At 36.2% G+C, this 15,377-nt stretch overlaps 3 protein-coding genes across 5 annotated transcripts; 2 read left to right on the top strand and 1 right to left on the bottom strand.

Moving 5' to 3' along the window:
- The first annotated feature begins 269 nt into the window (after positions 1-269).
- On the top strand, positions 270-5,259 carry LOC107800774 (uncharacterized). Of its 2 annotated transcripts, XM_016624007.2 has the most exons (11): positions 270-540; positions 711-820; positions 986-1,042; positions 1,114-1,176; positions 1,287-1,355; positions 1,427-1,519; positions 2,895-2,999; positions 3,077-3,154; positions 3,495-3,623; positions 4,281-4,386; positions 4,800-5,259. In XM_016624007.2, exons 2-11 carry the CDS (start codon positions 713-715, stop codon positions 4,988-4,990), a joined length of 999 nt encoding a protein of 332 aa, XP_016479493.1. In that variant the 5' UTR covers positions 270-540; positions 711-712; the 3' UTR covers positions 4,991-5,259. The 2 variants fall into 2 exon arrangements, with proteins under 2 accessions (XP_016479493.1, XP_016479500.1); XM_016624014.2 differs by lacking the exon at positions 270-540 and having other exon boundaries at positions 939-1,042.
- Positions 5,260-7,796: 2,537 nt separating this feature from the next.
- On the bottom strand, positions 7,797-14,935 carry LOC107800787 (uncharacterized). 2 transcript variants are annotated; one of them, XR_001651498.2, is made up of 3 exons: positions 12,356-14,935; positions 10,164-10,313; positions 7,797-9,893 (listed from the first exon to the last, which is right to left on the bottom strand). XR_001651498.2 is itself a non-coding variant. In XM_016624026.2 (2 exons), exon 1 carries the CDS (start codon positions 14,587-14,589, stop codon positions 12,364-12,366), a length of 2,226 nt encoding a protein of 741 aa, XP_016479512.1. In that variant the 5' UTR covers positions 14,590-14,810; the 3' UTR covers positions 9,756-9,893; positions 12,356-12,363. The 2 variants fall into 2 exon arrangements, 1 of the variants encoding a protein (XP_016479512.1); XM_016624026.2 differs by lacking the exon at positions 10,164-10,313 and having other exon boundaries at positions 9,756-9,893; positions 12,356-14,810.
- LOC107800798 (cationic amino acid transporter 5-like) lies at positions 8,070-9,988 on the top strand. Its single transcript, XM_075249676.1, has one exon. The coding sequence runs from the start codon at positions 8,070-8,072 to the stop codon at positions 9,837-9,839; it is 1,770 nt and encodes a 589-aa protein (XP_075105777.1). The 3' UTR covers positions 9,840-9,988.
- Positions 14,936-15,377: the final 442 nt, after the last annotated feature.

Raw genomic sequence — 15,377 nt, 5'->3', positions numbered from 1 at the left:
TATTTCTATATTCGCTAACATCTTTTATGTTGCGCGAAGCGCGGGAAAATTCTCTAGTTTCTAATAATAGAGGGGTATTTTAGGACCTTTTCTGAAATTTATATAATTTTTGTATATAACATACAAATTATATATATATATATATGCAAAAAATTATACATTTTCCTGCTTATTATTTTGAAAGCGGTTATACATTGTCATTTTCACAACAAAAAAAAGCATTTATCTTATTTCAACGGTTTATAAGATCAGAGTTAATATCAGGAAAGTGAAGAGGAGAGAAACTTGGTGGGCTATAGTCCAAGACCAGGATAGAATAAGGAGTGCTTCGGCTGAGCCCAACCAAAGTATCAGATATGGGCTTTGACTCATGTTTGACTTGGAGCTGTTGCTTCTTCTTCAATGGCAGACCCAACAACCCACCTCCTCCTTAAACCCTTGAAAAAACCCAGGAAATTTTATTTAATTTTTTTTTGAAGATTTACCCAATGGATAGCAGAGCTTGTTAAGGGATTCGAATTTGTACCTCTGCAGTGATCAGTAAGTGGAAAATAGTAAACGACAAAATTCTGTTGAATACTTTATTCAGTCATGCATGCCTCCCAGATGTTTGATGAAATTCCACTGAAAATATTTCAAGATTTTGCTCCTATTATACTGCATGTAACTTATTACATGGTTTATGTTTTTGTTTTGAAATGTTAATGCAGAAATGGCGGGTGAGGATAAAGCTGAGTTAGGGAGTTTGCTTGAAATTCTACCCCCTGTTGAGTTCTGCTGTTTATATGGTTCCAAACTCCATCCCAACAATAAAGATGAGGTTTTTTTATACTTCTTCTTTCTCTGATATCAAAGATGTGATTTTCTTCTTTAAAGTGTTAACCTGATAATGAATGCATCTTTAGTCACTCCACTTATGGTTTTGTTTGATCAAGAAGTTCTGTAGCATGCTGCAATAGTGCATTACTAACAACTTCATTGCTAGACATCTATGATAGATTACATTATTGGAGTAGCTGATCCTAAGCAATGGCATTCTGAGGTAAATTGCTCAATTTTAAGCAATTCTCGACCATCTTTGATGTCAAAATCTAACGTCTTTCTACTATGCAGAATCTAAAATTGAACAAGGATCACTATGCTTCATGGCTCGTTCACCTTGGTGGAGCAAGGATGGTGCTTTTTTGCTTTCTTGAATTTACTTTAATTTCGCTCATTCTTTCACAACTTCATATATATATATATATATTTTGTACTAAAGAACAAGTCACTATGCACTCGATCAGATAACTGATATTGCAAATGACATTGGTGTTGGCGTACACTTCAACCCATTTGTGTCTTGCAACAACAAGGTATTGACCATTTAACGAAGATGCACTTTTTGTTAACACATCAGAAATTTCACATTGAGATATTTTTTCAGATGTTCAAGTACGGAGTTGTTCGAATGCATGACTTGATTCAAGACATATTGGGATGGGAGAGGTTCTATCTCAGTGGTCGTCTGCAGAAACCCGTATGGCTTGTTCTAAAGTGCTATTTAAATAACATATTTGATGGATTTCAATTTCATTATTAGTTCATTGATGAAAGAACGGGATGGATGAACTTAAGTTGGTCAGAATTTTTTGTAATCCTCTTGTGCCTCTTTATCATTATCGTAGTACTGACAAGTCAAGTGAATCTTATTTACTGTTGTAACTGAATTTGATAAAAATGATGGTATTAGGTTAGGTCTTTATCAATGATTGTCACTCCCTTGACTCACTATAAATACTTGTATTCTTAAAGTAGCAAGGAATCATCATTTAGGAAATGGCAGCTTGTTCTTAGTATAACAAAAGTTAGAAAACTTCGTAATATGTTTTTACTCCTATTTGGCGGTTAAATAAACTTAAGTTGATCAAGGTAATATCCATTAGTTCTTGTGTGCTCTCTTAGCCTTACGATCTCACCTTCAAGTTGCCTAGAGACCAAAAGAATACAAATTTATCATAATGTATTTGTGTTATAATCCTATGTAGAACTTCATCCAAAAAAAATAAATTATAATCCTATTTTGAACCGATGCTAAATTAGTGGATGCTAGGTATTTGCTAAAAGTATATCATGATATCACCGGTTCTGTACGTGAAACTCAAATATCTCAGCCTGCATTTTCATACAAAACAAATTGGCACGTGCTTTTGATTTTTGATGGCACACCATTGCTAGCTTTTAATCTCTCTCTCTCTGTCCCTGTCTCTGTCTCACTTGTATTGACCTGAAGATGAAAAAGCCATTCAGTCAGGAGAAGTGAAAAGTACAGTGAGTGTGGTTAACTTGTTATACTCTCAGAGATACACCCAACATGAGCTATTCACTCAGCATTTCTTATGAGTGTCAAAAAGAAGAATTTCTGTTGAAAATATTCGATTGAGATGCTTTGTTTTCTTTTGTGTATGTCTGCTCAAAGATTTTAGACTTGAACAAACTTGACATTTGACCGCCAAAGCTCTATATAGCATCATAGTTTGCAACTCATTGCGGAACCTACATCCCCTACCCTGTCTGGTTTGTGTTTCCTCCTTAATCATAGTGGCTTGGGGCTTAGTACCTATTGTTTAACTTTTATCAGGCATTTTTATGCATTCTAGTTGGGCAGTCAATGCTTAACTAATGTGTGTCCTGAATAGAGAGTCTTAAGTCTACTGTGGATTGAAAATATAGAAAGGCTTTGTCTGATTTCTTTGAATTATATTCTGTGATGCATTCAACAGATATCCTTCAACCTACCTTAGTTTCATACTCAACCATAACATTCTGGATTTATTTGTTGGTCTCCTTTTTGCTTCTAGTGGTGAGCCGGGTGACTGTCTTTCAGTCATAACTTATGTTTACTTCTAACTCAGGTGAACATTCTTGTGGATAACTTGGATGTAGAAAATGTGAACACTGTGAACCTAAAAGCTGCAACTTCTGCCGCTCTTCTCCTTTTGCCATCAAAATTCACAGAGGTTCGTCTCTTTATTCATTTCTTGTCAATTAGTACAGGCACATAACACATGCCACTTGGAATTTGGTGTTTATGCAGGAAGATTTATATGCCAAAATCTGCAGCCTCTCATATATGGGTGACTTGCGTATGCTTTTTGCGGAGGACAAAAATAAGGTAGAGTTGAGACTTGAGTGGAGCCTAAGTTTTAGATTTTTGTGTATGTTACTTTACGTGTAACTGTACCACAGGAAAGCATCACTTTACGTGTAAGTTCCAGATGTAAATGGGTAGTTTCTCAATTTTATAGTTGATATTACTTCCAGCAGATCAATTAATTTATATTGAAAATGTGTATGTTATCTTATCTACAGGGTACCTGTTTTGGACTAGAATTCCAATCCCAACTTTTAGCATAGTATACCATAGTGCATATGCTATTTTCATGCCACATTAAGTGATTGAACTGATTCTTCCATTCTGTGGACATGAAATTCTTCACTGCATATTGATCCAGGTCAACAAAATTGTTCAAGGACAATATCATTTATTTGAGAAAATGTATAAGCCATCTCTGGAAGAATATGCGGCTAAGAACTTGTTGCGATTTTCATCAGCTGGGGATAAGCAAGTAAACATATTTCAGGTCTCTCTCCTACTAAATCTTTATCTCTTGTTGCTTCCTTGTCATGGTTAATTCTGCTGAATGATGCTGATAAATCTTTTGTAATCTATATGTGTCTTAATATGTGCACGTATCAATATCCGCGATAAAACACGTTTCTACTGAAGCATAAAAAATCATTATTGTGTCAATGGGTAATCAAGAATATACAGCATGAGTCATGCTGACAGGACCCCTATGTTGTTGCCCATTACTTTCCATTTTTAATACTAATTTTCTGGCCTTGAATGGTAACTTCTGTGATCAGATATGTTAGTCTTTCTATTCTAGACGTTTTTCAAATAGCTGCAAAGTCATTTGGTTGCACGACTTGTCAATTAGAGCTTTGGACGTCACTAGTTTCCTTCCATGAAAATTAGTTTGTACTTTTACATGATTATAACTTGTGCACTTTTCTGGTTATTGAGTCATTCTCGATCCTTGAGTGTTTTCTTGACTTTTTCGTATTGCTTTTAGTAATACATCTGTATGAGATTCTTTGACTACATTAGCGCGTTTTTTCTTTCTGATGGATCTGAGAAGATTGATTTTGGTTATCCTCTGTCGAGAATATGTGAATTGGAAAATCAAGATCAAGTCAATCTCAAAGATTGACATGTTTTAGTGTATCAAAATCAGGATTGTGGATTATCTGCTGCTTCCACCTTAGTTTCTTCTCTTCCTCCATCAATCAGAAGTGAGATGGGCATGAAACTTGGAGAAAAGAGGATTCTCAACGACTCTGGTACGTACTTCAAATGCAAAAAGAATGGATTTCTGGAAAGGAAATTATCTTAAAATATTGCCTGTTCTTTCAGATTTATTTCTCCTTAGTAGTTCCTGTTGAATTGCATCTACTGCCACGTTAGCGAAGGAACACTTTTGTTTAGTTACTTTCCATTTGTAACTCTCACGTGTCAATCCTTTTCTTGGGTCAAAGTACGCAAAAATATTTTTTGTTAGTGGGTGATGGTGAGACTCGAGATATCTTTGTCTATCCTAATTGCACGTTGAATTGTGTGTTTGTCTCATCTAAAAATTTGAACTTCTAAAAAAAAGATACTTTTATGCAATTATTTTAGTTCTTATTATAAGCTTTTATAATGTTCCCTCCTCAGCTAAAGCAGATCATTTCATTTATGCCATATTGTCTTGTAGGTAGAGTTAGGCAACAAGTAGTGATTGGTTCAAAAGAACAGGCTGCTGAGTGCATGAAGAGGCTAGTTAGACGTAAGGTTATGGTTTCTAGCACGAGGCAAGCTATTGCAGGTTTATTGACTGCTGGTGCTGTTCATGGAGTCAGATATGTTGCAAACAAGATGCGCAAGGCTTGGAAATCATGGGTATAATGCGTTAACCTTGCATCCTTTCTTTTGGGTGATATCACTGCATGTTAACTGCTTCAGACATGGGGATATACCCACTGCTATAGTACAGCGGATGCCAGGCGGTTCAACCATAGAGTTCAATGACATGGATAGATTTTGCCAACTTTCCTGCTGCTTTTCAAAACCATCGAATAGAATGGAGAGGCAATAGAACCAAACAACCTATTGAAAATGCATTCAATTGTTGTATCTTTTCTTTTACCATTTTGGAGTTGGGAAGAGTTCTCCAGGAAAGGTCAGGCTGTTCTATGATTTAGAACATCCTAATGTACCAATTAAAGAAGGAATTGTAGGGGTGGCAAAATGGTTAAAAGAAAACAGTTAACCACCCATATTATCCATTAAAAAAAGGGTTGGATAATGAACTTTTTAGAAACGGGTCAAATATGGATAAGAACCATATTATCCATTTTCAAATGAGTAACCAATGGATAACCAATGGGTCTAACTTTTACATTTGTAAAGCCTCAAATTGGGGGTTCCTCAAGTTAGGGGGAATAAGAATTCTCCCAAAAGTGATCATATACAAGAAGTCATGGATAATATGGGTAACTCATATTATCCGCCGGTTAATCCGTATTAAATATAGGTTGGGTTGGATAATAGATCCATTTTTTCATTACCCGTTTCCGACCCGAACCATATCCGACCTGACTCGTCCGTTTGCCACTCCTAATGTTAATAAATGGTTCTAAAGAAGGAATTGCTATTGTTACTGTGTGTGTGCATGCGTGCGCACGCGCTATTTTTTCCTTCTTTTCGCAGCACTCGTAGAAGTGTCCTCCTACATTGCGAGGACTGATCCTAACAATCCAGAGAAAAAGAAAAGTTGCTTGGACTGATCTCATGCTTCATTAGCTGTGGTTACATTGCTCTGCTATATTTTTCCTTCTGTTTCTCTGCTATATTTTTCCTTGGAATTTTACTCCAACCATGATTTTCTATTTAACTTGATTTTTCAAAAGGTTGTAAGTTGAGCAGAAGCTGGTATCATTCAGATTTTATCGCTGTCCCCAAAGGCTGTCATCTTTGTTTCTCCTCCTGCTTTTGGAGATAACAACTGATGGTGTATGACATGATATGCTAAAAAAGCTACCCATCAAAATCTTCAATCTAATTTTCCCTTAACTTATTCAAAGTTTGGCACATCTCAAATGTCTACTAACAAAAGTTTTTTTTTTTTTCCTTTTCTGAAGTATCAAACTGTGCCTTATTAATTACAGATTAAGATCAGTTATTAAGTTAGGACAAAGATATGAACGCTTCACAAAAGATTAAGCAACTAGGATGCTATTCTTGAAGAGAACAAAATCTGCAGTCCAAAAAAAAAATAAAAAATAATAATAATAATAATAATAATAATAATACAGTATCCGAGTGAGCTCAATAATGAAAAGTAACACTAGTAAATCCTCAGGAGGAGGAAGCAGAGGCGGATCCAGGATTTAAAGGTGGCGGGTGCCAAAATTTCCTTTAATGTACATCTTATAATAACTACTAATATATAGTTTTTTCGGAACGTTTGTCCGGTTCAATTTTTTAGTTTATTCGTGCAATTTAATAAGCACTTTATTTGCAAATATAAAAATTACATTAATTTTTCAGACCCTACTTATGGAATTTCATTGGGTATATATGTTATTATTGTCGTATAAAAATTACATTTCAGGAATTAAGAAGCAAAAATAATTAACATTTTAAAGAAGGAATCACACTTTTATTATTAATAATACAAGTAAAATCAATATTTTCACCAGGGAACTATGTTTTTTTGTATGCTAAAAATAAATTTGCACAAGTAAAATAAAATCTTTAATAAGGGAACTCCACTGATCAGAATAAGGAAAAAAAAATCTTCAACAGATAAATTATACCCCATAAGTAAATGCAGAATTAGATAAACTACGAGATCTCAAAACTTAAAATCATAAATATAATGCTTGCGAAATATTTATCATAATTTATTACTAAAGAGATATAAATTGTATTTAACAATCATAAAATAACACAAATTTTCATGTTATAATAAAAAAAAATTATAAATTAATATTGATCTCAATCTAAATATCAAAACCCAAGTTTTTTTTATTTTGAAAGAAGAAAACTAAAAGATTTGAGAATAAGAGAAATGTTTATATTATGAAATTTTAAAATTTGGAGGCTCTTTTTTGAGTGTTCTTGCTAAATATCACAGATAAAGTAATAGAATAAATAAAGGGGGAAAAATAAAAATAATAAACAACAAATAAGAAATTAGGAGGTAGCCAAAAAGGAAAATGACTGGGATAAAAGAAATAAAAAGCGCAACGAAAAAGGAAAGTCAGACAAGGTTCAAGATAAATTCGAACATGAATTTTACACACAAGAGAAAAGCTTTCAAAAAGGTCTACCAGTCATGGCACCTATGTCTAGTTTGCGGATGGGGGTGGCAGGATCATATATTTAACCTAATTTAAATTTTTTTATACATAAATAGATAATAATTTTACCAACCGAGCGGGTGTCATACCACCCCACCCAGAAGGGTGGATCCGCCCCTGGGAGGAAGTAGATGTCATTCCAATAATATCAGCGAAATCCTGGAGTACTGCAAGTGATATAGGACAAAAAATCCAGCCTGTTACTCCTTCTAGCTGCAGGCTGATGAATTGAGATTGGCCCTCTCTTTTTACATAAGACGTATTCCACGTTAGGCCAAGGGAGCTTAAAAAGAATGTGGATGTTTTCAAGGAAGATACAAACTATTTCACTCAACTAGTAACTATCATACATCACATGCCCAATTATCCATTGGCTCCATTTTTATAATTGCCAGGACCATATGGCATAAAACAAAAAATAACAAATTTAGCAGAACTTCTTGTTTAGACAGTAACCACTAGGTTCCAATGTCACCCTTATCAATAACAATAATTGAAGATATGGGACCCTCCATCAAGAAAATGAACCTATAAACAGCAGTTTGATGGATATCCCATATGAGCTAGTAATTACTAGCCTTCTATAGCAGTTTAACAAGTCCTAAAGGAATATAACAGTAATGGACTCCGTTGGTGAAATGGAAGATGAGATTCAACCAAGAAGTTACTGGAGATGGAGCAAACACGATTTCTTCCCAGAAGAGTCTTTCCAGAATTGGAGCACATACCGATCAGCACTATCACAGACATTTACCAGATTCAAGGACCGAGTTGCAAGCCGTTCTGAGGACGCTGATGAGATTGAGGAGCTAAGGAAACAAAGTGAAAACGAGATGAAACATTGCCTTAGTTGGTGGGACCTCACCTGGTTTGGCTTTGGCTCGGTTATTGGAGCAGGCATCTTTGTACTCACTGGCCAAGAAGCTCATGAGCATGCTGGACCAGCTATAATTTTATCCTATGTAGCTTCTGGCATTTCAGCAATGCTCTCTGTATTCTGCTATACAGAATTTGCGGTAGAAATTCCTGTAGCAGGAGGGTCATTTGCGTACATCAGAGTAGAACTAGGAGATTTCGCGGCCTTTATCACAGCAGGAAACATAATTCTTGGATCCATTGCTGGAGGCGCAGCAGTAGCAAGAGCCTGGACTTCTTACTTTACAACACTCCTGAACCTTCATCCAAACTCTTTACGTATACATACAAAACTCGCAGATGGGTTCAACTTATTAGATCCAATAGCTGCTGCAGTTCTAGTAATTACATCAATAATTGCAATAAGCAGCACTAGAAGAACTTCATATTTCAACTGGATAGCATCCGCAGTAAATATGATGGTAATTTTATTTGTCATAGTTGCTGGATTTGCTCATGCCGATAGCTCAAACTTGACACCCTTTATGCCACATGGTGCCAAAGGTATCTTTGTTGCAGCAGCAATTGTGTATTTTGCATATGGGGGTTTTGACAACATTGCAACCATGGCAGAGGAAACAAAAAATCCATCAAAAGATATACCACTAGGATTGCTAGGGTCGATGTCAATTATCACCGTGATATATTGCTTGATGGCACTTTCACTGAGTATGATGCAGAAGTATACCGATATAGACCCTAATGCCGCCTACTCTGTTGCATTTCAAAGCGTGGGAATGAAATGGGCAAAATATCTGGTAGCCCTCGGAGCTCTTAAGGGAATGACCACTGTCCTTTTGGTAGGAGCGATTGGGCAGGCACGCTACGCCACTCATATCGCACGAGTTCACATGATCCCGCCATGGTTTGCTCTTGTTCACCCAAAGACAGGAACTCCCATAAATGCAACTCTATTGATCAGACTTGCAAGTGCCTGTATAGCCTTCTTTTCAAGTTTGGATGCCTTGGCAAGTTTGTTATCTGTAAGCAGCCTTCTTATATCGATGATGATGGCTGTTGCTCTGCTTGTGAGGAGATATTATGTCAGAGGTATCACCCCCCGAACGAATCTTTTGAAGCTAACCTTTTTTTTACTGGTCATAATTCTATCTTCCATAGGGACTTCTGCTTACTGGGGACTGAACCCTAATGGTTGGCTTGGCTACACGATAACTGTTCCCCTTTGGTTCCTGGCAACTTTGGCAATATCAGTTCTTTTGCCACAGGAAAGAACACCAAAAGTCTGGGGAGTCCCACTGGTTCCATGGTTCCCATCCCTCTCAATTGTGATAAACTTGTTTCTCATGGGATCATTAGGAGCTCAGGCATTTATAAGGTTTGGCATATGTACGGTTGTAATGCTGATGTATTATATTCTTTTTGGACTCCATGCAACTTATGACATGGCTCATCAACCAAAGAAGGTAATGTCGTCAATGATCTCGGAAGAAGACGTGGAAAAAGCCAGGTCATAAGTTTTTTTACACCTACCAAGAAATCTTGGACTTGAGTCCCAATCGCACTTATTCCTGAAACCATAAGATTTATGTTAGATGAAGTCATTTGCTAAAGAAATAGCAACACACACAATTCTACCATTATGAATAATAAGAACTGTCAACTACAGCTCATGTTAGAGGTACATTCTCAAGAATCTGAACTACAGTCAAGTCCACAAATAGAGTAAAAGTATAAACGTTACAGGAGGGAAAATATGTAAAGTAAGAAGATAAACATCAGCACATAGGAAACACATTCTAAATCAAGATTAAAGATAAATTAAAAATTTGAACACTCACTTCAAGGAACTAGTAGTGTTTGTATCATTTTCATATTTTCTTGAACTTTTCTAAAACCCGAGCAATGCTTCTCAGAAGCTTCGGCACCAACTTCCATGCCACATATCCGAGTGCCACTTGACAAAATATGTCCCCCAAAAGTTACAATTTCTGCATAATGATCATTCATAAAAGCCAAAATAAGTTGGATCCATATCATCCCAATGAAAATCATGTAGCTTCATGTCCATAAAAAAAAGAGTGTATTTGATGGATAAATGAACCTAGAAAATGGTAATAAGCTTAAGAATTCAGAAACTGAGAAACATCTGAATTTTGAAAACTTTCAAATGAATATTACTAGACTAACAGTAATGTCACTAGCTGCAACCACCGAGATTTTGTCATCTTCTACTGCTTTTTCATGCTTCAACCACTTGCACATCATGAAAGCACATGTGATGACCCTGTGGAGTTCTCACTACCATTTTCAACTTGAGTTTCAAGCTTCTCATATGCAACCACCACACTCACAATATCTCTTTCACCCACCATTGTCATCCCAAGTTAGTTGCGAAAAATAATAACTCTAATCGTTGTACCACAAGAAAATTAAAATTACATATGCAAGACGCACCAGCAGATACGTTTAGTTCCTTTACCAATCAAAAGAACAGTAGATATTAGTTTGTGCATTCACCTACTAACTTAAACAACTTAAATAATCAGAAAAATTGCAAATCTGGCTTCTAAAGTTAGGGGGGAGGGGTGCTGCTATTACAGGAACAAATATATAAACAACTAGTAAATGCAAATCACACTGAAGCGCAGCATATAGGAAGAGAAATTTACTTCACGTGAGTACAGAGAGCACTTTTAGCTTGAGATGGAATGGTTGAGAGAGCAATGCCAGAGGAAATCGCGCAGAAGAGAGACTTGCAGGACGGTAGTACAATATTATAAATTCAACTAATTAATACCTAGTAGCTTCAGCTCAGTAGTAGTCACACTGTAACAACTATTCTTTGTTTGACGACTTCTATCTGATTGTCTTTTGTCCTTAAGATAAATGTTCTGGTGTTCTTTTGTAGCACCATTTCTAGAGGAAATTTGAACATTTTAAAATTAATAAAATGCTGGTTTTAACATCAAAACTGTTCGTATCTCTTGCAATTCCAAATAAGAACTTGTCTACGATAAGCACCAACCTCTATATAAAAGGAATGCTTTCAGAGAAAGCGCACACGCTCAAATATCCTTTTTTAATATCTTAAAGCAGTGTCCTTCTGCTATCATTATCGGTTAAGTACAAATATTACAGCTTATTTTAAGTCCCAAAAAAAAGTTGTTAAGAAAAGAAACTGCGTCGATTTTTTATGCTGACTTCTTTTCAGGAAAACTCCAAAGATTTGGCATCAGCATGTACACTGGAAATTGATAACCCCTGCTATTGCCGCTGTCTCCGACCACAGGGAATATCATATCAAGAAGAAATAAGCAAACAAAAATTTGAACTTATTTTCATAAGCCATATACAACAACAAACTCTCATAATTTAACATTATAATACACAACTTGAAAATAACTTATATGAATCTGAATTAGGATTTAAACAACCATCTTGATAGAAATTGAAACAAAGAGGAAGCAAAAGGTAAGTAAGAAATGTAAACAACTATAAAAGAATAACCTAAAAATGAACTCGTTTTAGACTCACCAAAATGATCAGGCATGACCAGAGGTATTGAAGTGTCGTAAAAACAGACATGTAACAAATTTATAGATTAGAACTTTTAGATTCAAATCTAGCATATCGTAAGAAAGTGAAGAACAAAATATTCAATGACATTTTGCTTTCTTTTTAGTATCCTAACAACTTATCTATCCTAGATTAAGATAATTGCAACGTTCTGTATCCATTTAAGAGCTTTGCCGAAGTAACCGATAAAATATGTCATTTTTTGTTGCTTACATGTTCAACTGACATGCATTCAAACTAAAAGAAAAGCAGAATGTAAAATTATGGATGCAAGTGTCTGTTTGGAAATAAGCAGTTATCCCCTCATTGTATAATTGCTGAAATATACAGAATGGATCTTGTGAAAGAATCTCACGTCTGTGTCCTCTTTTGTCCCCTAGGAGCAATGTGCCCATGGGAAACAAAGTTTCAGGATATTGCATTTTGCAACCAAAAAAAAAAGAAAATATCTAACCTCTAATATCAGATGAAAAGGTCACTCCAACACTTGTTAATAGCTCCTTGAACCTTCTTTGGTTTGCAGAGTTCTCGAATAATCATTTCCCAAGTAGAGGACTTGGGATAAAGAAAATTTTGAAGCATCACTTCTATAATTCTTGAAGCTCCTACAATTCTCTGTCGCCTGTACAGTTTCAGCACCAGCTTATCCAGGAAGTCTTCCCCATCTCGGGATACATTTTCTTTTTCATTTAAAGTTTTCAAGAAAATATTACATGTAACTGCGTCAGGATCACAACCTTGATCCAACATAGTATTCAAAAGATCAATTGCTAGAGAAACTCTATCCACCTTGCATAAAGCATTAAGAATTATGTTATATGCTATTACATCAGGCTGAGACTCAGATCCTCTACATAGCATCTCATTGAAAAGTCTCAATCCCTGATCCACAGACCCAGCATTGCAAAGGCCGTGAATCATTGAACTATAAGCCACGGCATCAGGGACCAATCCTTTGCCTAACATTTGCTTCCACATCATCATAGCCTCTTTGAGCTTCCCGTCTTGACACAGTCCGTGGATGAGTACACTGTAACAGATTTCATTACATGTGATACCACTGGTCGCCATTTCTTTCCATACAAATATAGCCTTGTTGCTGTCACCGGTTTTAAAGTACCCTTTCATTAGAGAGCAGTGAGTGTAGGCATTGGGAGTGCAACCCATTTTAATCATCTCAGAAAGGATCTCCTTAGCTTCGTCAGGTCTGCCTTCTTGACACAAGCCATCTATAAAAGCAGAATAAACAACTGTATTAGGCTTCACTCCCTTTTCTATCATTTCCGTCCATATTTTTAACGCCTCTTCAGGTTTTCCCTCTTTAAACAGCCCACTAACTAGCGCTGAGTAGACATATTCATTTGCCAGATGTCCTTTCTCCTGCATTGCCAACAAGATCTGCACGCCGTCACTTGCTCTTCCTTGCTTAATGAACCCATTGATAATAGTTCCATAGGTTACATCAGTCGGGACATACTTATTTGACACCATTCTATCCAATAAACTAACAGCTTTCTCCAACTTACCTTTGAGGCACAAACCATGTATAAGCGTGTTATAAGTCACTTCATTGGGGACACACCCTTTAAGAAACATGTTATCCAAAAGCTTTGCAGCTCGAGCCAAGTCACCTTTCTTGCAAAGCCCATTAATCAACACATTAAATGTTACTGGAACAGGAAAACATCCCTCTATCTGCATTTCATCCAAAAGAATAACCGCCTCATCAATCCGGTCATCCTTGCACAAGCCATCCATCAAAGTGCAATACGTATAAACATCCGGCTCGCATTTCCAAGAAGGCATTTCTCTGAACACCTCCATAGCTCTATCAACCATCCGAAGCTTGCACATAGTCTTCATAACTAAATTAAAAGAAAGCCCATTCGGCATAATGTTACTATTATTTATAACACGAGCATAAAAATCTAATGCACGACGATATAAGCCTGCCTGAACTATCACATTAAGAACAGAATTAAACGACTTCACGGTTCGTTTACATTGAAACTCATCCACCATTCTATCAAACAATTCGACAGCTTTTTCGGGCAAACGGGCTTTTCCATAAGCTCTAAACACTAAGATAAAACTCTTCTCAATAGAGACTCTTTTTTCGCGCTTCATTCTATCAAAAACCATCTCCAAAGACCCGAAGTCCCCAGAACTAGCATATTTCTCAACAAGGGAATAGAATGTAGAATCACCCATTTTGAAAGAACCTAACTTTGGGGCCTCTTTGAATAACTTATCTGAAATTGGTATTTCCATTTCAGTTTCACAAGAACCCAACATGGGTTTTGGGGCAAATTTAAATGAATTATCAAAAGGGGGCATTTTCATTTCAGTTTCACAAGAACCCAACTTGGGTGTAGGTGCAACTTTAAATGAACTATCAAAAGGGGGCAAATTTATTTCAGTTTCACAAGAGCCCAACTTGAGTTTTGAGGAAAAATTAGATGAATTATCAAAAGGGGGAATTTTTATGTCAGTTTCAGGAGAACCCAACTTGGGATTTGGGGAAAGTTTAAAAGAACTATCAGAAGGGGCAGCTTCTATTTCATGGTCAGTATGAGAGGGGTTGGAAAGAGCTGAAAAGAAGTGGTAAATGGTGAAGTTAGAGAAAGACTTACATGGGATTAGGTTTGAGCTGATGAACTGTTTGGTAGTGAAAGTGTTAAAGGGCATGCCTTTTTTATAAGGATGTTAAAGGGCATGCCTTAGTCAACTCAGATTCTCACGAAGTGGAGAGAACAAAAAAACTTCTGGAAATGATCATTTTGGGTTTAAATTCAAGAATCTTAGGCTAAGGTTCAAGAAAATGAAGAAGGTCTCTGCACCTAGAGAGGCTGAAGAGGAAGAAGAAAACACGAGAGGGGCAAGCGTAGGTAGGACAGAAGACCGGGGTGGGGGTGGGGGTCGGGGTGGGGGTAGAGGGTGGGTGGGGTTTGGGATTTGGGGTTTGAACTTTGAAGTGAACTCGGCCCTAAAACCCCTTTGCGGTTGGCTCTTTTAATTTTCTTTTCATCATTCTAGCGAGAGAATTTCGTTCTCAAAAATAAACAACCAAACGTGTTTTCTCTTTCTCTAAAAGGAAAAAAAAAAATTGTTTTTCAATTTTTGAGCTTCGAAATATTCTTCAAATTAAAAGCCTGTGTTTAAATTTGTAAGAAATTAACAAAAAATTTAAATTGTTTAGTATCTGTTGAAAAGACATGTATGGTCACATGCAATTATTTTTTGAATCTTTATAATACAACATTTTTAATAGTCTCTCGGAGTCTAGGGCAAAGATACTTTCGGCTCGCGCCCAAACTAGTTATATTTGGTAGTTATAAAAATGTATAAAATTTGTATATTTTTGGTATAGAACATATAGAAATAGTATATATATATATATACTAGTCTTAAGATACGCGAGTTACGCGTGTGCCCTATTCAATAAGTATAATATTTTTTTTAAAAAAACTCATAAT

Source organism: Nicotiana tabacum, chromosome 3 (assembly GCF_000715075.1).
Source record: "Nicotiana tabacum cultivar K326 chromosome 3, ASM71507v2, whole genome shotgun sequence".
Lineage (NCBI taxonomy): Eukaryota > Viridiplantae > Streptophyta > Magnoliopsida > Solanales > Solanaceae > Nicotiana > Nicotiana tabacum.
The sequence above is the reverse complement of the archived record's forward strand: the minus strand, read 5'-3'. Positions and strand labels throughout refer to the sequence as shown.